Source organism: Amblyomma mixtum, chromosome 3 (genome assembly GCF_055824585.1).
Source record: "Amblyomma mixtum isolate Tamu chromosome 3, ASM5582458v1, whole genome shotgun sequence".
Lineage (NCBI taxonomy): Eukaryota > Metazoa > Arthropoda > Arachnida > Ixodida > Ixodidae > Amblyomma > Amblyomma mixtum.
In genome coordinates, this window is record NC_143014.1 from 95,150,007 (window position 1) to 95,176,156 (window position 26,150).

The window sequence follows — 26,150 nt, forward strand, 5'->3', positions numbered from 1 at the left end:
CACTAACGACGTGCTAGGATCGTCCAATTGAAATGTAAAGGACCATTCTTTTTGAAACGTCTTTCCCGAAGACTGTTGGTCTTTTTATGCAGTTCGTGGCGCAACAAGTAGGCACTGTCATGAAAAAAAGACAAGAACGACGAAAAGACAAAATACCACGCGCACAAAAAAAGAAACGAAACCGAAACTGAAAAATTGGACTGGCTGACTTTCGGGATGAATGACGTTCTGCCCACTCCAATCCAAGCCAGTTGCGAGCGGTTGAGTCAAGGCGGAGTGGCGGAGTGCAGAGCGTGATGACGGTGAGTGCTCATTTTTTTTGCGTTTCTAAAAACTGCAGTATTGTACCCTTCTTTATTTGTATGGATGAAACGTGCAGTGCTAATTACTGTTGATACGGTTAAAACGTTGTCTATGTGGCATTCATCGTGGACTGTTGTGTTGGCAGCGTGATGTCAAAGAGAAACTGAATTACGATTACCGTTACTCAGCCGTGACTCTGTAATGCTTTACGTGCTGGTAAGGGCTGTTCCGTCGGGTTAGTTATGCTTTTAAATAGTAGGTATACAACCAGCATGGATGGTCTTGGATGCGATGTGTCCAAGTTGAGTTCTCAGCTGATGGGTGAATATTTCCTAAGTGACGTGTTTTTATGAATTCTGGTGCACTTTGACGGCTTCTGACGTCTACAGGAAACGCGAAATTAAAGCCAAACTTCGCTCTTCTTTCCTTTTGCTGCAGTCCGAAGTAGAAGAGATCTTCAAAAAATTGAAGGACCAAGAAGGAGTTGTGGGTGTGGTGGTCACCACAGCTGAAGGTTAGTGCCGCGATTTGAAACGGTTGCGTGGAAGATGCTATCGCTGTAGTACAATGACTGTTACCGGTGCGTAGAGCAGCATTAATTGTGTGCTTTTCTTGTTTGCCTTTATACTTCAGGAAAAGAGCGCGTTCAAATTTCAGGTGTTTTCGTCATTAAAATAGCAAATCGAAGCTGCCAGAACTTTACAGGTTTGTTTGTATGAGCACTCTGTGGAAGTTGCAGATTTCCTCGTGCTTCGTTTGAACTGAAGAGACGTCTTACGTCTGCACACATTGTGTTCTATATTGCCATTGTTGAAAAACCCTGGCATTAAGTGAAGCCGAAAGCTGCACAAAACTTACCCTTACTACTTCTACAAGGTGGAAGTGTGCGTTTATTTTCGGTTTGGTGCCATACTGTTGCAAAGATCCAAGCTAGCATGTATCTTTTACTTCGAAATATTTAAAAAATAAAACGAAAATTGACCCGACAAAGATTTGTCTGGCTTACTGCTCAGTTCTGGGGGAAAAAAGTTGTAATAACGTTGTAGTTCAATAAGTATAGAATAAGCCTTGCCCCGTGCCTCTTACTGAAACACTTACCACTTAACTCTGCTTCACCTACAAGAAGCATTTATCTGCAATTTTTTATTGCAGGAGCACCCATCAAAACTTCTTTTGACCACACAACTACGCTGCAGTACTCTGGTCTTGTCACTAGACTGTGTGAACAGGCACGAAGCACTCTACGAGACCTGGAGCCTGGAAATGACCTGACATTTCTTAGAATGCGTACGAAAAAGCATGAAGTTATGATAGCACCAGATAAGAATTACTGTTTGGTTGTAGTTCAGAATCCATCTGGATGAATAAAAGATGCCAGATGAGACACTGATATTCTACAGTTTATTTAATCCCCTTACCTTCAGCGATACTTCACTTGTAAAACCAGTTGTCAAATAAAAACATCTAAAGCAGTCTGCAGTGTGTTTTTATATATTCAGTACCAACAATTTACACAGGGACCCTTCCATCTTATGCACTCGATTTGAGGAATTCTTCGTAAGCTTTTTCGTCCATGAGCGACTTCAGTTCATCCGGGTTCTTCACCTTGAGTTTAAAGATCCACCCTGTAACAGTTTGAAAGGGCTGTGTTAGCCTCTTAAAGGTTTTGCCATGCAGCGGCACAACATAATATCAGATGTTCAGTAGGGCAGTGAACTTCGGAAGCATTTGCGCACTGTAATTTGACTTGCAATGCTGAACATGCTATTGTAGCATTTTCAACAGTGAGGCGAGGCCATTTTATACCATCATGGCAAAGCCTGCTTCATTCTTTCAAATGAGCCATGAGAGCATTTCGCACATCACCTTTCCTTGTACTAGAGAGTTTCAACAGACCCCATCCTTTGTTAGGCCTTGAAAAAGGGAACTGATATTGGCATATTCTTGCTCAGCGAGCAGGATACTATACACGGCCAAAAAGGGGTCTTCACTTCTGCACACTTTCTTTGGCTATATGAGGCTTCTTTCTTTTTTAACTAAGATAGCCTCCATCCAGATGGCCCTTACCAGCACTGCACTGCACTTGCCTTGACAGCCGTGGGCACAGCTTACAAGCAAAAGAGGAAAGTGCAGTAGCTCTGCGCTCCATATTTGCTACGTCTACATACAAAATGGACAAGCTTTTTTTTCACAACTGCAATGTTTAGAAATGAAATCGACAACGAAAAACAACACAAATAACATGAAGGACAAAGGAAGGGGAGACAAGACGCTTCCCTTCCTTTGAACCCCATTTTTGCACAGTTTTCAACCAATTCGAAATGTGTTATTCAATTCTAAATAAATACAGCCACTGTTCATCGAAGATGCTAAATTATACAGTGCCATGAGGCAAATTATGAAGCAAACTGCTGGATTATCAAAAGATGCTGAAAAGTGTGTTCCATTCTTCCGCTATTATAACACATCTGCTAGCGGCATATCCAATCTCAATCTCAGCCAATTTGTTCAACTTCGTTTTTAAATAGAAACAGCCTCTGTGCATGCAACATTCCAAGTCTTGTGCACTGTAGTGAATGTAGGAACAAGTTGCCCACCTTCATCATAACAAGAACTGTTTACTAATGATGGTTTGTCTTCAAGTGCTTTGTTGACCTCTGTGATCTTTCCTGAAACTGGTGTATATATCTCACTGGCTGCCTTTACACTCTCGATGGCACCACATTCATCTGCAAGAAAAAAGATCAGAGTACACTTGGCACACTTTCTAAACCATATATTGACAAGCACAGCACTAACCACAAAAAACAGCCATTACTAAGCAAGCTCAAGAGCCATCTAGACTTGAGTATCAATCCTTGGAACATGTAGTAGTAGACAGAGGAAGCAGACATCCATGACAGCGTTATGCAAGAATTGCTACAGCAGGAATGAAGCATTCTTTTTGGTGCTTCATCCAGGTTAAAAGGCACTCCTTGTGCATAATGTGAAATTTTATTTCGAGAGGCCCTTACCATGTCATCTAGCATAAACTCCAAATGCCTTTTGGTCATGTAAAAAGAACCTCACTTTTGTTCTATAAATGGGCTGCTGACATTTCGTTTCCCACAAATTTGTTGGGTTCAAACTTGCCACGACTCAACAAAAGTGAACACTACAAAAGAAGTGTACAACAGTCTAAAAAAATTCTTTTATGTATGCTACTTTACAGAGAAAGGGCGTTTTTTTTTTGTTTTTTTTTTGACATACACAGAGCCAGTCCTAATTATTTTGTATTTTATTCACAACCGTAACTGACTTGCAATGGCCATAATAAACTCTTGTATTGGCTGTCTATGTGGCCCACAGAAAGCTGACTGCAACCATCCATCTCTTAAATGTGACAACACTGTCGGCTATGAGGCATAACACAGAGGTAAGCTCCAAAATTTATCCACCTGAGGTCCTTTAACATGCACTTAAATCTCAGTACACACGTATTTCTGCATTTCCTTCTGATCAAAATGCAGCCATTGCAGTCAGGATGGCACCCGAGACTTTGGGCTCAGCCACTGTCACTGAGCCGTCATGGCAGATGCCTGTTTGGGCTTCATGAGGTTGCAGCCCCGACTTTGAAGTTATCATCACTTGACCACCATATGCCATTAGTAGATATTACGCATGTAGTGCCACAATGGCAGAGGAGTACCTCCCACATATACAGGATGTTCAAAGCATTTCTTGCAAGTTTTCATAGTTCAAACAAGGCCTGACGTTAATGAAACAAAAACGGAATACTGAAGCAATAGCGCGGCTAACTCTCACTTCTGCGCCACTCTTTAAAGGCATTTCACAGAAACATTTCTGTTGACTGCATATGTGATGGAACAAACAGGATAAATACAGCACATTAAGTGAAACAACAAACCATGCTGTGCGAGTTCTGTGCCAACATCTGGGGGCTGAACGTAGACTACATCCCCGAGTGCTTCCTGTAAAAGCAAAGCCAAATTTGAGTAAACCAGTTTTCTTTTCTCCCATGTTCTCAATGGCTAAACAACCATCAATGCTCATGCAGTAATGCGATTGGCCATTCAGACCATGTCGCATGGACACACAATGGTTTTCCTGTGCTGAAGCTTGCTTCAGCAGAGGAAGCAAGCTTGCCAGGTGGCCAGGTAAGCACAAGTTCCTTGAAACAAAACAGTCGCAGCATATGGTTCTATTTTCAATCGAGGCAAGGAATTAGGGAGGCTTCTACGAAGAGCTAGATGCTCCAGACTGAACAGAAGCACAATCGCACTTTATGAAACAAATTTAAGATCGTTAGAAATTGAGTTGTGGACCTTTTCGTCTAGCTTTATATGCCACATGCAAAACTCAAATTTCCCACTCTATTTTCACTGTCCCAAAGAGTAGCAGGCAGAGCAGACCATAGCCAAAAGGCCGCAAAAAACTAATGCAGCTGCATCAAGAAGATGAGCCAGACACCCTGTGTGCCTGCAGCAGCAAAGAAATTTTCACAAAAAGAAACTAGATATAAAGACAGAAACCACGACTTTGCTATATTCTAAAGGAAAATAAGGAGAGAAAAAAAGCAACAGATGTAGAAGGCATGTCATAGACACTGTTTGCTTACACTCACATTACCAGGGTTTTTCCTGTAATCTGCAGTGATTTCACCTCCAGCACATTCTTGTCCAGATTAGGGATCAAAAGTGTTACAATCTCCTACAGAATTTTAACCACAATTGTTTTCTAATTACTTTCTTTACAGAGGGTATTGGTTGCTGTAATGACCCTCGTTTAGGAGGTTGGAAGGCAAATGAAAACTACACCTTATTAGCAAGTTGACGAGCTTTGAGTAAAGACATTCAGCTCGATTAGCCCCTGCCCCTAGCTGCGCCCCCCGGATCCCATGCATGGATGAATTAACGGATGTATATGTCTGATATTGCAGATCTCCAGAGGCTATCAACAGATGCATCTGTGTCTTCAGCACAAAGTGCCATAACGCTGTGAGTGCATAATAAACCATAAACCTGGAGTACTGATACCTGCGCATGCTGTGAAATGCCAACCGTGCCAACATCTCCATCCACCACGACCCACTCATGCTTTTCTGAAAATCTTCGCTCTGTAAAGGCAGTGAATGTGAAAAGGTGCAACTTTCCTTGTATTTTTGAGAAGCGCTTCAAAAGAAAAAAAAAATGCTCACAAGGTACATATTGCCCTATTTTACGCAACATACACGCAGCTAATTTCCTGCAGCAACGGTTCCACTGCAGCACCCAATTCCGTGCATTAACAATTTAGGCTGGTTTAAAAAAAAGTCGTTAAAAGGTTATTATTTGCCTAAGAAAAAATTGCAGAGTCATGGTCACGGCACACGTCGCGTGTCTTCACCCGCAAAGATAAACGGTTTCTCTGAGAGGCCCGCGCTGATAAAAGTCCGATTTGCCGTATCACACCACTGAGTCTCCAAGGGCACGTCGTACGATTTACGAAGTACTCGCTTGCATCGTAGCAGCTTGTTTACGCCAAAAAGGAATAGAGACACCTGGTACACGAGCAAAGCACATCAAACGAATAAATACATTCGTATTTACCGCGGCACAGCCATAGCGTGCGCTACATAACCGGGCAACCACGGAAAATATCGCGACTTTACGTCACAAGAAAGAACACGTGCGTGGATCAGTTAGATGAACGCGGGTTTGAAGCAGTTTACCAGCAAGAAAGAGTAGGTTGACCAGCTAATAATGTACGAATTATTGGTAAGAGACGTACCAGCCTTGGACGATGCACTCAAGGTGAAGCATCGCGATGAACCAGCACATCGCTGCAAGGATCTAAAGCCATCACGCCTCAAGTAAAAGGAATGCTGGACTGTACTACGCACGATGCACCGAACAGCTGCCATAGTAAAATTCTTAAATGTGTCTCCGACGCTTACCACCGCACAATCTGCGCGATGAGCAGAAGCTCGGTTCGCTACCCTTGGTAGTGATAAGCGCAGCAGGCAGCGTTCGAAGACCAGACGACGCCGGGTTTTATTTTTCGTAAAAGCAGCCTTCTCCACGCAGTGACGCTGGCGTCGAACAATTAGTTTCGGTTTCGGAATCGCGCCTAGCGCTACGTGAGTGAGCAGAAAATTGAAAATTTGTTTTTGAGGAAAGGAAATGGCACAGTATCTCGGTGGACACCAGAACCGCGCCGTAAGGGAAAGGAGGAAGGTGGGAGTGAAAGAAGAGAGAGAGAGATGCCGTAGTGGAGGGCTCCTGTATAATTTTGACGACCTCGTAACCTTTAACGTCCACTTGCGAATTATCGATACGTCGCCAGTTAGGAGCCCACCGCACCTACTACCTCCTGCCACCGGGCATGGGGCCGTGCGGCGACGCAGCGACAGCCGCCCATAAATAGTTTTTCAATATACTATCTGCTACAAGGAACTGTGCTGCCGCTTTTGAGGTTGCGTGAACAAATTAAAGTATCTATTTCACCGAGAGACGTGTGCACTCCAGGCTCCTCACTGCAATGCGTGTTGGCGATTTGGCCAAAGAGGAACTTTAATTCGCAACAGATGACACCCATGACCACGGCAGCAATGGCAGTTCGGCGCTAGCTGTCTGTCCCAGTTAAGCATACCTCCGCACTCTGTCTACACATCTAGGCAGATGCTGGCGGATAAACAGCGGAAGGTATGCAACACAAAGGTACGAAGGCATATAAAACGTGGGCCTTCCAACAAAATGTGTATATATGGCTTCTTTCCCTACTGTTTCAGCTCTAAACTGTTAGGCCATATTATATTTTCTTCATTTTTAGCACATAATCCTCTATAAAGAAAACATCACTTAAATTTTGTTATGATTGCTTCATTCGTTCCAAAGTTATACAGGTGTACTTTTTATAGTACGCTGGGTGCCCCCATAGCACATGTGGCATCTACGCTCCACTCCTATTAAGTGGCATAAATTTTATTCATGTGTCCGTGATTTTTACGCAGGGTGATATAGCACTTCTTGCAGGCCCTCATGAATCTTTTCTGGCTATACTGGCGCCGCAGTTATTCTAATTTGTGCGGGAAGCTTTCTCCTTTTCAAAGAAGCATCATAAACGTTTGAGCCAGAGTGTCTGCGAAACGCTGGTTGCTGCATGTCAAGGCATTGGCAATGACGAGCAACGTTCTTACCAAAGCAAAAATAGTCAGCAGACTCTTCTTTAGCAATTTGGTAGATAGTTCTGGCACTCACAATGGCAAAGTGGAGCTTTTGGGTCAACAGGCACCCACAATTTTTGTCCCTGATGCCGATGTAGTAGCAGTTGACGGCTTGATCCGAAAGGTTTACGCCTGCCATACCACTGCTGTAAAAGGAACGGAGTTGTGGCTTACAGAAGTCCTGTTTTTCGTGCGCTCTAGGCAACCACTGCTTTACAAAACATGTAAGCTCAAAGCTGTTATAGCTGCAGGCCATACTGACTACACTGTTGTCCTCAGACTTCAATAAAAGCACGTAACCTACACTACTGAAGCAAGAACCAATTTTCCTGGCTGCTTCTATTCCATTGCTTTCTTTGGGTCAAGTGAGCACTTCCTAAACCAGTTTTGGCAAATGATTCCTGTAGCCTGAAATTCTTCCCGGCAGAGTGTTATTCTTTGTCTTGACTGGTAAAAAATTTGCCAAAAAAGATGAAACGGTTACTAAGCGTCAAAATCACCTCTGGCAATGACAGGACAACATGCGCTTACAAAATTTTCTTTTCCAAACTCAAGAACTTTCCACAGTATGTGTGAAAAGTATGACAGTAACCGTCTGCTTTGCAGAACATCCAGTTCCTATAACCAAAACTTTATTATAACCATTTAAAATCTTACCATCATCATACTCTGGATAGCTAGCAAGAAGTACAGCAGTCTCTGAGGCCTCGCTGAGCAGACAAAGTGGTTTTTTCCGAAAATTTGCAAGGAACCATAAGATCTATGACCTGGAATAGATAGGCGCTGTCGTGTACACTGGAAGACCCAGCATACTATAGAAAGCACAGCAGCATATAATTCATCATAGTGCAAAAAAAAGCCAAAGTTGTGGGATATTCAAAGCATCCATAATTTATTTTCGTATTTCGTGCTGCTCTATACTTTAAACTAGCACAATATGCACATAAACGTGGCTGCGAGAAAATTATAAGCCAGCGACTACCAGTGCAGTTCGTGGGAAACAAGCATCCTGAAGTTTCACCACGGAAAGATGACATACTGAGAAGAGGAAACGTGACTTCTTAGTTATGGGGCGTCGACCGATACCCTGGTGACAATAGCATGACCTACTTGAAAAGAAAAACTCAATCTTTCATGTTGAAATCATAAAAAATTTAACTGTACTTTTAAAAGTACGCTGGGCGCTAATGGGTTAACATGGCTGCTGAACAGCTTTTGGTGTAATAGCGGTGAGTCTATTACATGGAGAAGTCCAATGTTTTTGGTTCCTTGGAAACTTTGAAATGGCATTTGGCAGTTGCTCAAGTGTGAGCACAAGAAGTGAAATAGAGCAGAAAGACAAAGACTGCCACTGGCTTTATTCTGCATTTGGTGCCTTACCAGCCACATCAAGCTAAAGAATGCAAGTCCTGATCACGATAGGGCTTCCTTGTGCAAAGCTTGACTGAAATTCAGAAGTCCTGGTCACGATTTGGCTTCCTTGTGCAAAGCTTGACTGAAGTTCAGAAGTCCTGGTCACGATTTGGCTTCCTTGTGCAAAGCTTGACTGAAGTTCAGAAGTCCTGGTCACGATTTGGCTTCCTTGTGCAAAGCTTGACTGAAGTTCAGAAGTCCTGGTCACGATTTGGCTTCCTTGTGCAAAGCTTGACTGAAGTTCAGAATTCCTGGTCATGATAGGGCTTCCTTGCACAAAGCTTGACTGAAGTTCAGAATTCCCCGCAAAAAAAAAAAGGGGGGGGCGGGGGGGGGGGGGGGGGCACGAACTTGCTCCAGCCAAGGATGGGCACAGCAATGCAAAAAGGAAGTTTTTTCACAAGTGCAAAGATGTTTGATCAGAGTCTGACATCCTTTCAATGGACTTGCACTATCTGCACTTGGTGTTCAGTGTTCAATCAGGCCAATATCATGCCAAATGGACAAAAACTAGTACGACCTCACATTGAGACACCTAGCTTTTCTCGTTTAGGGCATTATGCACAAGGAAAAAATTGGTTCTCTAGCCCCATGGTAGGCACCGCAGCATAGAGCAAATATAGTTGATCATTGCCTGCTTAGCATGCAAGAACAACTATTAGCATCTGCCCAAACACAGCAGAACAAAGACAGTGGTGTAGCCATGCAGGCAGGTAAAGTCTCGGGCTTTAGCTGCCAGTGGCTCATTAGTTGGCACATAATTGACTCCAATTTCTCCCTTCCCAAAAATGCCCATCAGTGGTATGCCTGGGAACACACGTGCAAATGCATCTGCCTCTACGCTGGTCTTGCCGTGGAGCTTGGAACCACGTGCTACACAAGCAAACATGAAACCAACGGTAGAGCACCTGTCCCAGGTGTCAAATCCAGAGGCCTTCTTGAGGTTGGTCAACTCTCGCTCAACTGCCCGAGCACCTCGCACCGTAGGCTGCAGTATCATTGATGCAGAGTGCACATTATCTCCAGAGAAGCAGAAGCCACCAAAAATTCCAGACTCGTCAATGCTTTCCTGGCCATCTTTCACAGTCATGTTGTCGAGGACTGCTCCCCCAAGAGCAAAGCGCCGAGCGCCGCAGCTGGCAACAAAGTCATCCACCACTTCGTACATGAAATGCTCAGCATCATCAAAGATCAAGTCGTTGACAGCAAACCACAGGACACACTTCACATCCAGGGTCTCATCGCCCACAGGAAGTCCCACAAGGCTCTTGAAGTGGTCACTGGCAAACCTGCAGAGCACGCGCAAGGGAAATTTTAGCAGGGAGCTTGCAGCTGAAAGATCAATTCCAATTTATAAAGTAGCAAAATAAAATGCTAAATTTTATACTGAAGTGCACAGACGAGAACGTTAGATAGTTTGGTTTGGTTTATAGGGTTTAACGTCCCAAAGAGACTAAGGCTATGAGAGACGCCATAGTGGAGGGCTCCGGAAATTTCGACCGCCTCGGGTTCTTTAACGTGCACTGACATCGCACAGTACACGGGCCTCTAGAATTTCTCCTCCAAAGAAATTCAACCGCCGCGGCCGGGATCGAACCCGCGTCTTTCGGGTCAGCAGCTGAGCACCATAACCACTGAGCCACTGCGGCGGCTGTGAGAACGTTAGAACTCAATGCTCTAAACAGCCTGTTGAAAGGAAACTCCCAGACCTCCTGTCCTTGCCTCTAGGACAAAGAAGCAACAGCAGTAGCTGTATGCACTCCTGCCCCCCTTACTGCAGGCACTTCCAGGCTCACCTGAATAACTGGCCACTTCACACGATGACGTACACTATGATACTGACACCATTTGCTCTAAAAAAAGTCCCTCGTACAGTTACTACAGTAAAAACGAACCCAAAGTTCAATTCTCAATCTCACAAGAAAAACCAACAGGCCTCAGAGAGTGGAATTGGGCTACGTTGGCTTGCACCTGGTTAGTTGAAGCGAAGAGGATATTATCCCCATTCAGCAGCACACAAAGGAAGCTGCTAAATGGCTCCAACTCACAGCATCCAGGCAAGCTCCATACACTGTGCCATCAAAATGGGTTCATTTCTAAGCCATGTATATAATAAATAGAGTCTGTGCAGAACCGTGTGGCTTTAAAAGTTTAAGTGTGGACGAGGAGTTCTGGGAATATTAGTGAATATTTTATTGCCTAAAAATAATTATTAGAAAAGCAGAAAAAAAAAACACATGCCGCCGGTGGGACCCGATTCACTAATATTCACTAATAATCTCCATTGATCATTTTAGGTAGAAGCAAAGACACAAGGGCAAGGGAACTATTGGAAGCATTTCATATAAGGAAAAGAGGTGTATCTTGTGTTAGCGATACGTCGGTGAACCTCTTCAAATCGGAAATGGCGTATCTTGAACGGTTCTGTAGATAGTGTTGTGTGGAAACTGGTATCTCTCTGCACGTGTCCTGGTTTTCCTTATATTTGCTGCGCTGTTAGTAAATAAAGTTAGATGAAGTTTAGCGCTAGTCCTGTGTGGTCCTCTCTTGTGTTCGTCTTGGTTGCGCTACTGTTCTTTTCTTACTCCATTGATCAACACCAGAAATTTCAAAAAAAGAAAAAAAGTCCCCCTCAATCTCTTTCCTTTGTCTAATTGCTTAACGAAGGCCTTGGTTCTGGCAGTCTTGACGCCATACGAAGCATAAGAGGGTTCCCACATAGCTTCTGCCCTTGCCGTTCGATGACGTTCCATGTCACACCAGCGGTACTACAGAACGTACTATATCCGCCACTTATGGAGAAGGGTGGTGCTGGTGAACACTCTCAAGGTTACGTTACAGGTAAACATAAATACCCCCAAAAGTAGATTAGACAGCAGTCGTTTTAGCTCAGTTGGTAGAGCACTGGACGCATAATTTGGAGGTCGTGTGTTCGGATCCCATCGGCGGCATGTGGCTGTTTTTCTTCTGCTTTTCTAATTGATTATTTTTAGGCAATAAAATATTCACTAATAATCTCCACTAAACAACACCAGAAATTAAAAAGAAAAGAAAAAATACCCTATGCTCCTTGGTTTCTGTGGCTGTTGGCTTCTCTCATATACATAACGAGCTCCTCAATCTCCTTCCCTTGTCTGCTTCATTATCCAAAGGTCGAGTTATAAAATGCCCGCCACCCTCAAGAAAAAAAAACTGCAGAAAACACAGTGAAGCCTCCTAAGGAAGCTCCATCTCGAAAAGCCCGTGACAAGCGCATGGTTTTGGCATGCTGAAAGAACACCACAGCTGTAAGCTAGCGGAATGTACATCGGCATTGGAACAGTGAGACTCCTCCTAAAAAGAGAATGAAATGACTAGAGACAATGCAGTTGGCGCCTGAAAGTGAAGAGCAACTGGGTTCAGACAGCTGCTGAATGATCAGCCGAACGCCGCCATCGCTGCGTGCTAGCGGCGAAGTTCGGAAATCGAAACTGCACTGCCAGACTATTTTTTGGTCTAGCTACAGGGGCACCCCTACCATCGTTATGTGCATGTCAGAGGTGTGCGGGCTACAATGCACCATGCAATAGGTTGGATTTTTAAACGATCGCTTGTATTGCTGAGACACCTCGACTCTTCTTTTTGGAAGCCTCATGTAAAATTTCACAAGTGGGCTTCCTAGCATATCATAGTTGACCAAAATGAGACGGCAGAGCATACGCTAGGAGAGTTGTGAAGATGACAGGCCGAATGCCATGAGTGTAGGCATTAAGTATGTAACGCATTATGGAAGGATCGAAGAAAGGAAAAAAAAATGAGTGTTTTCTCGTGGTGTACGAAGCGAGTGGTCGGCCTTCGTGTTCTCATCACGTGTGATATGTAGGAAAGTGTACTTGTGGAATTTCACATAGGTCCAAGCAAGGCTGACAGTGCCTGAATGTAACCGGATAAATGATGAAGAAAGAGAAGAGGATGCCTTTGTACAGCTTTTTAAACTCGATCTTCAGAAATTTTGCCATAATATTGTGGCTTTGCCATGGTCAGATTTATAAAGGTTGGCTAGATATTCGTTTAGTTCAGTTTAAGTTATGATGGTTTAACGTCCCAAAGCGACTCAGGCTATGAGGGACGCTGTAGTGAAGGGCTCCGAAAATTTCGACCAGCTGAAACGTGCACTGACATTGCACAGTACACAGGCCTCTAGAATTTCGCCTCCATAGAAATTCGACCACTACGGCCGGGATCGAACCCGCGCCTTTCGGGTCAGCAGCCGAGCGCCATAACTACTGAGCCACCACGATGCTGCTGAATATATGGAAATTCTCAAATGTAAATTTTTCAAACAATATGAACTGAATAACAAACATATTTGATTCGTATTTGAAATTTCAAATATTCGCACAACCCTAAAAAATACGATACTTGAATCCATAACGTTACACTGCTACCCCGAAGTACATATGTACAGTCGCGGACAAAATAATATGGACCATGCTTCCATGTTCAAACTCTCCTGTTGTGCTGAGTAACGAAAATAGAAATATTTGATACCTTTATGAGCAAGGGCAAAAGAAAACACTACTTGCACATGGATCAAACATCCACTACATTCTGCTAGGTAACGCGTCGGAAGACTCAGAAGCGTGGTCTAGTATATTCTTCTGTCTGCGACTGTGCATAAGTAATGAGTACGTATTGTTACGGGACGGCGGGCCCACGCAGAGAAAGCCACACAGGAAAGCAGGAGACCCAGGAAAAACACATCCGGCCGCAGCAATTCTCTTTCGTTCTCTACCTCTCGTGCTAGCGCCGCGCGCTCGCCCTGCGCCTCTTCTTTTATTCGTCTAGTGTAGCGCGCTCTTGGTCAGCGTAAGTCGTATGCCGTAACAATATAGATGGCACCACAGTTACGATGTCACTCTCAGCGCTTATGTTCTTCCAGGTGCTACTGCTATTGTTCTTGGGCCAGCTGTCACCTGTCACACCCACACCACTAAGGCTCGTCATTCCACAACTACCTTCATGTCCTGATGCCTCAAGGATTTGTGCGACCGGACAGTCAGCGAAGCATTTAGATGTGCACCGCATCCCCTACCGCCAGTTATGGACTCTATGCTGAATTTGGTTCGGCAACATGGAATGGTGTCAGCTGACCCAGCAGCTCAAAAATGCGCTCATTGCATCAATGTACCGGGCCATGGCACCACAGTTATGATGTCACTCTCACCACTGATGTTCTTCCAGGATAGTCAGTACGAAACAAACGGCTACTGTGACAATAATGTTTGCCTTTTCGCGGTGTCATGGCTACTCAGTTCTTTTAAATGTGCTCTTGCTGCTTTGTTGTACCTTTGATGCCTCCTACTTCTTGGCGACGACATTGAATCCAACCCTAGGCCTACGACTAAGGCACGGGAGGACAAGCTGGACAATTTGGCCCTTGCCATTCAACATTTGGAGACAAGTAATAATACGGTTTTGGAAACACTGAATAAGGTTCTTAATTCATATCGGCCTAAGGAATGACTTGGATGCATTACCAAAGTGTGCCACTGAATTAGAATCAAAAATCGAATTGGCACCATCTCCTTCCGAATTTCATAGAATTCTATGTGAAATATGTACGCAATTTCCAAACTCTGCTCTACTCATATCTGGTGACTTCAATTTTACTAATATAAACTGATTCACACAATTCGTCACAGCAGGTGAAACTGAAGCTGATATGTTTATTCAGTCATGTTTAGATTTTTCATCGCCACAACTTGTTACCAATCCCACGCACCATACATCGAGCACTGAAAACATTACTGAATCAGTATTAACAAATAATCTTGATGTTTGTTCCGGCATAATTCATTTAGACGGAATTTCGGATCACAACGTAATAACAGGATGCATTACCCGTTCCTTTAATGAAAAGAAGACTACTATTAAACAAATCAGATAATACAGCAGAGCTAACTACGACAAGATTAACTCAGAATAGATTATTTGTCTGCCCAGTTATTGAACAAATATTTCATGTGCACTGGTGAACAAAACTGGAATAATTCAAAAATGCTCTTACTAAGATTAGACTTCATGCCCCTCATATCCATAAGATGTAACAGCAATGCACCATGGTTTAATCAGAAGTTGCACCATATGAATAACAAGAGAAAGTGATTGTACCGGCAGGCGGTAAAAAATGGTCTTTCAAGCAAGTGAGAAAGGTACAAGAAAAGTGACAAAGAATACCAGTCCAGTCACTGCTCAAATCCTCTCGACATCGTTTTTTCAATCATGATTTTGTTTGGCTTGGTTTGGTTTATGGAGTTTAACGTCCCAAAGTGGCTCAGGCTATGAGAGACGCCGCAGTGAAGGGCTCCAGAAATTTCGACCACCTGGGGTTCTTTAATGTGCACTGACATCTCACAGCACATGGGCCTAATTTCGCCTCCATCGAAATTTGGCTACCGCGGCCGGGATCAAACCCGCGTCTTTTGGATCAGCAGCCGAGCACCATAACCACTGAGCCACTGTGGCGGCTTTCAATCATGATTTGTCATCTCTACTAACCGAAAACCCTTGTAAATTCTGGCGCATCGAAAATCCCAGCTTTCATCCTGACATTTTGCTTGCTGACTAACGGCATCATACCTTCTCTTCAGTATTTATCAATGAAAATATTGGCTTATATGCTCACTTAGATACATTTCACGACATCTGCATGCCTGAAATAGTTATTAATGAAGTGGTTATCTTAGCTTTATTAAACAATCTTAAAATCACTTGTAGTTCAAATCATCTCGTCTTTAACATAAAGATACTTCACACGTTCACTGCGTCGCGGATCACTGGTGGGTCATGTCATTTTTTAATGCTATGCAACCATGAACTCTGGATCCCACGATGAAGCCGTGAGACATATTTTATACACAGGTCATCTTCCTTAGACTTCACAATAAAATCTGACCGTATGGCTTCATTATCTGACTCAGTATTCGAGGCCCCACAGCATGGATAAATGATGTGACCTGGCGGTGACCCACGTTGCAGTGACTGTGTTAAGAATATATCACAAAGCATTTGCGCAGTCTTGTCTGGTTTGTTCTCGCAATCATTATCAAACAGACTAATTCCTAATGATTGGCAGATAGCCAAGGTAATACCTATTTTCCAATCAGATGGGCATTCCTCCCCACTCATTTATCGACCAAGCTAATTAACCAGCCCCTTTTGAAAACAAGCATATCATTTGCAGCCAAGTCATTTACTACCTCAAAGATCATAGCATTATTTTCAAATATCATCAGGCCCGTGTACTGTGTGATGTCAGTGCACGTTAAAGAACCCGACGTGGTCGAAATTTCCAGAGCCCTTCACTATGACGTCTAGCCTCCCGAGTCGCTTTTAGGACGTTAAACCCTATAAACTATAAGCCATAAACCAAATATCATCACTGCTTTCACAAAAGTTTTTCATGTGATACTCAACTCGCTGCCTTTACTAATGACTTATATTTATCACTTGACATGGGCTTTCAGGATGCAGTATTTCTAGATTTTTCAAAAGCTTTCGAATGGGTCCCTCATCACAGACTTCTACAAAAACATCCACCATAATGTGCTCTCATGGATGAATGACTTTCTCTCGTCTAGAAATCAGTTCACCTTGGTTAATAATTCTAACTCTTCTTCTGCTCAGTCCTTTGCTTTTCCTTATCTATATTAATGATTTGCTTGCCTGTGTATTATGTAAAGTTCGACTCTGCTGATGACTGCCAAATTTAGCGTAACATTACTAGTGACGCTGACCGCCAATCCTTACAATCTGGCCTGGACACAGTCAGCTCATGGTGCTCATGCTGGTTAATGACCTTAAATATTTATGAAACAAAACAGATGTCTTTCACTCGTCAATCAGCCAATATTCCAACCACTTACATTTTTAATGATAATACTGCAGAACTAACGACAACATATAAGTGCCTTGAGAGTGCACCTTCAGTTTTACTTAACATGGAGTCACCATACTTACCTGAACCTAGTGTCTGCTAGCCGCTCACTTCGCCTTCTCAAATGTAACCTGAAATATGCCCCGATCCATATCAAAACATGCCAATACCGCTCTAATACGCCCTAAAACTGATTACGCTACACATTTTGGATCCTGATCAAGCCTATGTTATCAGTAACATCAAATCCTTGCAGAGCCATGCTGTTCATTTAATATGTACGGACTACTCACCTTTCACAACCGTTCCAGCTTTAAAGAAACATACTGAGCTGGAATATCATATCACCGTAAACTTGCTCGTCTAACGCTTTTGTACAACCTTTATCACCATCCATCGCTTCGTAATGACTTAATTCAGTCACCTCATGCCATCTTTCCACAACGTGATCACTCTTTCAAAGTTAAATGCGTACAGTGCCATTCATTGTCTTAGGCCAACATATTCGTTTCTCATATTGTCACTGAGTGGAATAGTTTGCAATCGGACATTGCTGCAGAAAGTGACAAAAAAATTCCCCAATCTCATTCGCTGTGATGAAAATGTGTTCTGATTAAGTTGTTTTTGTTTTTCCCTTTTGTTTTTTGTATTGTGTTCTAATTACTGTTTTTATTGTAGCAATTGTTCTTAAAATGTAACACGTTTATTAAAAATTTGTATCCTCCCCCTATGTAATACCCTCCCGAAGAGGGCCTTTAGGGGTAACATGAATATAAATAAATAAAGGTCAAAATCTACCTGGTCCGTTCATATTAACCATATAATGCTAACAGACTGCTCTAATACCCTTAACGCAACTTTTCTTCTGGTCCAAAATCCATAAAATTGCTTCTTTACAAAACACTAGACCATACTAAACTTTAGTACGCTTGGACGCCGTCGCGGTGGCTCAGTGGTTATGGTGCTCGGCTGCTGACCCGAAAGACGCGGGTTCGATCCCGGCTGTGGCGGTTGAATTTCTTTGGAGGAGAAATTCTAGAGGCTCGTGTACTGTGCGATGTTAGTGCATGTTAAAGAACCCCAGGTGGTAGAAATTTCTGTAGCCCTCCACTACAGCGCCTCTCATAGCCTTAGTCGCTTTGGGACGTTACACCCCATAAACCAAACCAAACCAGTACGCTTGGACTGTGTAGGCCGAAGCTGTTCCAAGCTAATTAATTCATTTCCACTGATTCAAAACATAGCCACATGTTTCATTCTTCGCAACTACAGCTATACTACAGTGCCTTAACCATGAAACATCCTAAATTTACCCTTACTTGCTTCTCAACGCCGTTTTTCTCACATTTGCCTATTTCATAATATATAACACACACTTGTGTAATGGAATTATCTCTAATCCATTCTATCATTCTGTGCTCAATGATCACTCCTACAAAGTCAGAATAATCTCCTGCCAATAACTGCAGTTCTGAATGCTTTGTTCTCGCCACCACTGATGACCACCAGCACTTTCATAAAGCATTGTATAATTACGAACATAACAACTTATACTTTGCTTTTACGCTGTTTCTTGTTTTTGTTCATGAATTAAATTAAAATGAATATAGCGTTAAAATTTTCCGGCTGCTCTTTAAGATCTCTCAACAACCAGGCTCTTAAGCTGCAAGGAGAAAAAACTTTTTGGTAACCTCGAGGGCCACAGAGGAGGGGGTAGAACCCAGGGGTTAAACCCTGCATAACACATACCACCGTCTTATGTGAGGACAACTTTGCTGCACTGGTCTGGATAGGGGGTCAGGTAGTGGAACATTAAAAGGACACTAGAGGGAAATATCAGCAAGACAGATAGATTATTCCTCGGGAACACTACTGACGTTTTTTCTACTCGAAAAGATGGCTTCGTTGCTGAGAAAACTGTAAATGAAAGTCCTGAAACCTTTCCACATTCAAAGCACCAGCGAAAAATGAACTGCAGTGACATTTTCTATGATGTCTTTGCAATCCGACCCATTAGAGGTGACACTTCCAAAGACCAGAAACGAGGCTGAAAACTGAAAATCGCAAATCAAGAGACCAATGGTCACAGAGGCAAGGGGCAAGTGCAGGGTCACCTCCGCTCCCCACTATTTCGATGAGGGCTTTCCATTGCATCGCGTGCATCTACATCTCGCTGCAAGCTTTGTTGGTGTGAAAGAAATTACGTGGTTATCATGGGCAACCGCAGACTGCAGAACAAACTGCTGATCCACTCAGGCATGTATACCTCGGAAACGATAATGCGAGCATGTGGCCTTCGGTGCATTGTGTGCTGCCGTGAAGTGTAAATGTAAGCTTCGAGAGATCCTCAAAAACATGCAAGCTGCTGTCGCGCTCTAATGCATTCATTCAAAACAACATCTGAGTGAAAGACTGTACACACATTTCTAATCAAACGGCGCACTGTGCTGTTGATTATCGCATCTGTTGACCAACTATAGTATGATCCCAGACGACCCTCGTGATTGACTCTGCTGTGGTCAATGAGATGTCTACATTCGCGAACTGCTTCCTGTGGGTTGCCAGCAGAAATGAATCAGGGTACATTTTGCCCAACCATAGTCTGCCACTTGCTGGCTGTTTGCAACTTTCATGGCCTATAGAGAGTGCCATCAGAAATCCAATACGGCTGCCAGAGAGATGATCCAGCAGCCGTGCTGGTCTTGCGCTGCGCTACTCGTAGCTACATTTAAACATTCGTGCGAGTGTGCTGTGACGTGATGATATGCATGGCATCGTCTGTCGTAGAAGCTCTCTGTACACAGGCATTGCAAGTGCAATATAAAATACGCCACAGGTGTGGCTGGCCTGGTATGCTTGGTTTCGTTTTGGTTTATGGTGTTTAACGTCCCAAAGCGACTAAGGCTATGAGAGACGCCGTAGTGGAGGGCTCCAGAAATTTCGACCACCTGGGGGGGGGGCAACGAAGAAACACGCGACAGCATTAGCACTGTTGCTGTCCCGTTGTGTGTGTTTCTTCATCATCCTCGTTTTTCTTCGCTCCTTTAAATTTGCAGCATAATCAAGACTCGCTCAGGGAAACCTGTGGTCAAGTGATTTCTACTGACGTAAAAAGGAACCAGCCTGGAGGGCAAGGGAACATTTTTCATCAGTGACCACTTGACCGTACAGGTGTTTTGTAAGAAATGAAAAACATGTTTCCTGCTTGATTCAATGTGTGCAGTGCTTGCAACAAGAATTCGCCGCATACACACTAGATTCGGAGTGTATACTGAACTTACTGCGGCCTGGTATGCAGAACATTCGGCTGCTGAAGGCATGGTGTGGGAGGTGCTACATGCACCGAGGCAGCTCTAATCCTGCCAAGAAAGAAAGGTGGTGGAAAAATGCTCGACACATGCATTAAAAGCAAACATAAATACCAACAAAATTTCCTGTTCAAGCTTATCTGACTCATGGTACTCACAGACTACTAGCACTTCAAGAGGTCACAGTGCGCATTCACACACATACATATATGCTGAGTTTGCAGCCATCGAACCATTTTTCCAGTTTTCCACCTCACTTCGGCATATACACCACCGCATTTGGCTGCCTAGACAACAAGAGCAAAAAAATCGTGGTCTAGGTGCAAGAAGCAAGCATACAAAGTAGAAATGTCAAGATAGACAACGATTTTGACTGACATAAATCGTGAACAAGCCCTGACGGAAATATTTTTCAACAGCAATCGCTTGACAAGCTAAGTACCTTTAAGTGAAGCTACATTTCCTCAGTGCCACAAATGCTACTACCGGTTCGGGATGCAGCCATATGTCGCAGTAAGTTCAGTATACACTCCGAATCTAGTGTGTATGCGGCGAATTCTTGTTGCAAGCACTGCACACATTGAATCAAGCAGGAAACATGTTTTTCATTTCTTACAAAACACCTGTACGGTCAAGTGGTCACTGATGAAAAATTTTCCCTTGCCCTCCAGGCTGGTTCCTTTTTACGTCAGTAGAAATCACTTGACCACAGGTTTCCCTGAGCGAGTCTTGATTATGCTGCAAATTTAAAGGAGCGAAGAAAAACGAGGATGATGAAGAAACATACACAACAGGACAGCAACAGTGCTAATGCTGTCGCGTGTTTCTTCGTTGCCCCCATTTTATCACACAGCTTTAAGTTTTCATGACTAGTAACTGACTTGCCCACACCGATATTTTAATTCATTTGAATATCCACTCCTTGAGCTTAGAATCTGGAGGGAATGCAAGCAGGTTTATCTTGCCTTTAACCGCACAGTGCAAGCACTGAGGGAGACAGGAAATGTGAATACATTTGTTTCCTGCCCATACTGTGTGCCTTACACATGCACATGGATGTTATAATGACCAGTTGCTGTGCCTGTGTGCAAAACGCAACCTCAAATGCAACCCAAAACACAAAAACAGGCTAAAAGTGCTGTGCGGCAGAACTAAAAGTACAGAATTTGGGTGGGAGACGCCACACGCAAAATCATCGTTCGGGAGGTTCCAGAGGCAGCCACGTGGCGGCACCACCGAACATAAAAGTTGCGAATAGTAGTCGGCAGAGGATGCACACATAACCTTGAAAAACACACATCAGCTAGTTGAACCTTTTTGTTGCGGAAAACCCTGCCTTGTGTGCCAGCGCCTCACATACTCTGTGCATGATGGCCCATGCTGGGAAACTTTTTAAATGAGCCAAATGAGAGGTGATGCTGTGTACATGTGATATTTCTCGGACATTTCTCAGCACATCTGAAAGCTTATATGCTTTTCCAGTGTGCAGAAAATATGGAAGACCACACACTCGCATTGCGTTTCATACACTGACAACAAGGGTGCATGCGCATATCTGCATGAGTGCATACAAAAAATAAACATTTTGCAATTTTATAATGCCCGCAGCCTGCAAAAAGTAGCCAATTCAAGGATTAAGTGAGAACGAAACCGCTTCACTGCCCGTGTAGCAAGTACACACAGCGAGAATCTTGTTGAGAGTTTGAGAGCTTACGGTTCTGAACCTGCTGCGCACTACAGCTACATACGGCCTGAATGCACAGAACGAGGTTAAAGCTTCAGCGCTCGTGTTTGCGACTAACCTATCTCTCTGCTGTCTGTTTTGTGCTGTTTCAATTACGAGGCCCTTCGCACTGCCGGCTATGCTCACTGGCTGCGCTGCTTTCCTTGTATTTCAGCGGTAATTGCCCATCGTGATAATGAAATAGCGTTCGCTCTTGAATGCAGCACTCATCGCCACTGCATGAATATTCAAGCAGCGGTGCCACGCGTACCTCACTTTTACGCAATTTTCTGGCTTATCAAAGTGTTGTTTTCAGTAAAAATGACATTTTTGCTATCAGGTGGCCCTACCCTATAAGTATAGCCTGATTTAGCATTCCCCTTCAGTGTACCTTTAAGGCAGAAAATGGGTCAGGGCAAAAAAATGGGGGACAGGGTAGCACAAGAGGCAGAGGGGACACAGTTTGTCCATGGGAGACAAAGCACACGGCACACACAGGCAAGAGAAAGAGCGGTTATACTGGGTAATTTTTAAAAATCATTTTAAAAACAGTGACAGATACATCAGTGCGATCTGTACATGTGGATTGCACAGCAAGGCGGATATTATGATTCTGATAAAGCTCATTCGAAAGGCGATTAATTAACTAAAATTAACTAATCAACTTTCTAACTTTCGGTATTAAGGCCCAAGGTTATTATACGTACTGCAAAATGGAAGGCCATCAACATCGAAGAGCCCAGTTTCTGAATTTTCTGAATCGGCATTGTGGTTCAAAATATCGAAGGTGAAAAATGCACCTTTGAAAGCCCAGTAACTTGGCTTTCCTGCATTGCACACTGATAAATGGCATCACTTGCACTTCTAATACAGCAAACACAGACGCAGTTTGTGTATTTTATGATGTAAAAAAAGCTAAAGGTCTATAGACACTTAATTTTAGTAGCAGATTTTCTTCTTCAAAATGATGCATTAGACTGCGTGGTATCTGCCTAAAAGCGGTAAATAATTCATAATTGAATTTCTTTTCTCATGCCATATTGATTTCATTGACCAAATGATGGCTATAATGTGCGGTCATGTGAAACAAAAAAAACTGCAATTTAAACACTGACATGTAGTTGTAAGCCACTATAACACTTAAACCAGCCTGCTTCAAGAGCTGGAATAACAACAAACAATGTATTAGCAGTTCTTTGTGCCTCACGTGGCCTTAACATCAACTACACATTAGAGCCATCATTCAGTTGATGAATCCGAAACAGCGTCAAGAAGAAATTCAGTAATAAATTGTTTAGCAATTTTAGGTGAATATCATGCGCTGAACCATGTATATTAATGACTAACGCAACTGTGGAAAGAAGAAAACAAGCAAAAATTTGGCGTTTATAGCCCTTAAAGGGAGGGATGTGGGTCTTAAAACTTTTTTTTTATTTATGGTAAGAATTTTCTTAAAATGTACAGACCAAATATGCAATTGCAGCTTGAATAGCACAATTAGAATTAGAGTTATAAGCATTTTTGTGATTTCAATTCAGCTCTTCGTTACAGGTCACAGTCAAACAATGGTCATGAAATATTTGAAATATTTACAGAACTAAATTATCCAATATGTGCTTTGTGCAGCGATGCTGTCTTTGCACTTGCCTCAGTGAAAATATATTAGTAAAAAAAATAAATGAGTAGAACGTACAAAACTGTTTGGCTGGTAATTTAGAAAAGCGACTAATTTAAAGCATATTGTAAAAGTCAGTAAAAAGAGCATCACCGCACAGCTCTATTCCTCTCACATAAAGTGATACCAAGCTCATTTCAACTACCCACGGAAAACAAGAGAAAAAAACCCATAAGGCAGAGACTTATTTGTGAAATCACAAATATATATAAAGAGGCTTTAAATCTGTGCACACTTATTGAGTTACAGGAAACAGAGTCATGGGAAAATGCCTGTAGCTTTGGCTGAGCTGATGTGATGCCATCTTGAGAGGTGTCTAACGGAAGGGCAAGAACGAGTGTTCAAACGATAGCAAAATGGCAGCGATCGGACCCCGATTTCAAAATTGCGCTTGCGTGAACCAGACCGTCATTTCAGAACTCTCGCTTCATTTTTCAGACTCACGACTCTCTAAGGATACAAATTTTCCCTACTTTGGGATTGTTTTGAGCATGAATATTTTGCAGAGATACTGTATGAAGTATATTTAGCATGAAAAACTGCTTTTCCAAAAATTTAATTTTTCGCTACTTTTTTTTGATCTCAAACCTGCATCCCCCCTTAACGTGATGTTCGCAAAGATACCATGTGCAGCAACACCATTTTAAATGTGCAAAGTGGGAAAGCCAACTCAATAAGCTTTCAAATGTGCATTTTTGATGCTTGATACTTTAAACCACAATGCCAATCAGAAAATTTAAAAACTGGGCTCACCTTCGATGCTGATGGCCTTCAATTTCACACTATGATCTTGTACTCTAACAATAAAAATTAAAAAGAGGATTAGTTAATTTTAGCTAACTAATCATCTATTAATTGTGCTCTATCAAATACTTAATGTCCACCTTGCTGTACAATCAACCTGCACAGACCATATAAACTATGCCAAGGTTTTTAAAATAAAAATCTGTAAAGATTTTAGAAAAACACTTGGGATACAAGGTGTTTCAACAAGCACTTACAAAAATTCCTAAATATAAGAAGTTAGAAAAAGAGCGAAAACCTTTCAGCAACAATCTACTGCCAGCTGCGGCGGACATCAGTTATATAAAAATCACCATTAGGCTGTTAACTAAAATTCTCTAATTAACTTTTTAATTAACAGTCTAGTTGGCTAGTGCCACTGGGGAGTTTGAAGCCATGGGCAAGACGATGCCACATCAGTTTTTGAAACCAGCAAAAATATCTTTGCTGAAGACTAGCAGCGTGAAAACAACCGGTGCTTTTTTTTGCACAAAATCAAAACTGAGCGCACGAGGCATGCAGGACACACTGTGAAAACGCAATGGCTGCTGATCACGTGCTGCAATAACTCCAGCGCCAGATTCAATCTGTCTGCTTTACTGTACCATGGCATGCACTTCATTTTGCTTCTTCACTCTCACAAATGACTAGCCTTTCCCTTGCACCAAGCAGCAAAGTGAAAGAATGCGCGCGATGTGGTGCTACAGCGCAGGCAGCTCAAATTTGTGCCTGCAACACCACATCAGCAGACATCAAATTTGCACCCAGTTCAATGTCAGCCTCATGCGCTAAGGTTTGGTTTTATGTTTCCTTATGCTGCAGAGCTTAACAGAACTTTTTCTTTGTTTCAAAAACTAATTTTGCACTGTTTTGTCCACGGCTTCAAACCCCCCCTTGGCACTAACCACCAGACTATGCCAGTTAAAAAAGTTAATCAGTGAAATTTGGTAATAATTAGTAAGATTTTCATAGCAACTGACATCTGCTGTGACTGACAATTTGTTCCTGCATAGTTGCTTTTTTAATTTCAAACTCTGTATTTTTAGATTTTTCAATAGTGCTCGCTGTAACACCCGGCATGTGCAAAAGAAAGTGGCATTAAAAGGGGTAAGCAGTGAAAGAGCTGCAAGAAGTAGGGGAGGGAAAAAGAGAAAACAGGTGTAGGACTGGGCTGCACAAAACGCAAAGCAGCAGCAGCAGCAGCAGCAGCAAGAAGTGGAGACACAGTGGCTACCACTGCACAGAAGGCTGCAGGTGTTAACACACTGATGGCTTTGCAGCGCTCTATTGCCAAATGTATTTCTAAGGCGTCACTTTGATGGTATAATACTGATGGCATGGAAAACAACTATGTGTTCATGCATAGCCATCAGTTATAGCTGCCCTGTACAGATTGAGCATGCCCCCCCTCCCCGGTGTGTTATAGTACCTGTGGTCATGTTAATTTGTTCAAATACAGTAATTGGACCACAAAACACACTTCTAGGAAAATACAGAACTAGTTCATTTAAAATACTTTTTGCCATGCCTCGCGATAAAATAATGACAGCTGCTTACACTAGCCACGCCATCTTCTGTTAGATGACTGCAGTGGGAAGATTTGTAAGAACGTCCACTACCTGGACAACCTGGGTGACGTCTTCACTGACCAGCAGGTAGACAACGAAGTTCTTTGTTAACATAATGCTGGTGATGTTTACTCCAGAGAACATCCCCCACACAGCTACCACTGAAAAAGTCCCAGAAATTTTGCCGTCCCCCGAGGTGAATAAGTGAGACAGTGTCGTGCTGCACTACTCAAGGAGAGTGCCCACTCCCACCAA

The 26,150-nt window shown here is 42.9% G+C and overlaps 3 protein-coding genes across 4 annotated transcripts in view; 1 reads left to right on the forward strand and 2 right to left on the reverse strand.

Annotated features, from left to right (window-relative positions):
* Positions 1 to 235: 235 nt before the first annotated feature.
* LOC149351013 (dynein light chain roadblock-type 2-like) lies at positions 236 to 1,778 on the forward strand. Its single transcript, XM_089580204.1, has 3 exons — positions 236 to 302; positions 742 to 817; positions 1,456 to 1,778. The coding sequence occupies exons 1-3, from the start codon at positions 297 to 299 to the stop codon at positions 1,665 to 1,667; spliced, it is 294 nt and encodes a 97-aa protein (XP_089436330.1). The 5' UTR covers positions 236 to 296; the 3' UTR covers positions 1,668 to 1,778.
* On the reverse strand, positions 1,774 to 6,328 carry ppl (glycine cleavage system H protein, mitochondrial). The gene is made up of 5 exons (XM_089580203.1): positions 6,073 to 6,328; positions 5,340 to 5,419; positions 4,211 to 4,274; positions 2,901 to 3,032; positions 1,774 to 1,928 (listed from the first exon to the last, which is right to left on the reverse strand). The coding sequence occupies exons 1-5, from the start codon at positions 6,203 to 6,205 to the stop codon at positions 1,834 to 1,836; spliced, it is 504 nt and encodes a 167-aa protein (XP_089436329.1). The 5' UTR covers positions 6,206 to 6,328; the 3' UTR covers positions 1,774 to 1,833.
* A 2,516-nt stretch (positions 6,329 to 8,844) lies between these two features.
* LOC149351015 (F-box only protein 22-like) overlaps positions 8,845 to 26,150 on the reverse strand; it is a 35,441-nt gene continuing 18,135 nt past the window's right edge. Inside the window, exons 4-5 of one of the 2 annotated variants that reach the window (XM_089580205.1) lie at positions 16,922 to 16,969; positions 8,845 to 10,209 (exon numbers count right to left, since the gene is read on the reverse strand). In XM_089580205.1, the coding sequence (XP_089436331.1) occupies positions 9,579 to 10,209; positions 16,922 to 16,969 (679 nt within the window). In that variant the 3' untranslated portion in view covers positions 8,845 to 9,578. The remainder of the gene's footprint in view (positions 10,210 to 16,921; positions 16,970 to 26,150) is intronic. The other variant, XM_089580206.1, reaches the window with a different exon arrangement.

Coding starts and splice junctions, on each gene's coding strand:
- LOC149351013 (XM_089580204.1), top strand. Junction 818..1,455: donor GGTGGTCACCACAGCTGAAG/GTTAGTGCCGCG, acceptor TTTTTATTGCAG/GAGCACCCATCAAAACTTCT.
- ppl (XM_089580203.1), bottom strand. CDS start 6,205: ATGGCAGCTGTTCGGTGCATCGTGCGTAGTACAGTCCAGCATTCCTTT. Junction 5,420..6,072: donor GAGTGCATCGTCCAAGGCTG/GTACGTCTCTTA, acceptor CTGCCTTTACAG/AGCGAAGATTTTCAGAAAAG. Junction 3,033..4,210: donor CACAGAACTCGCACAGCATG/GTTTGTTGTTTC, acceptor TTTTTCTTGCAG/ATGAATGTGGTGCCATCGAG.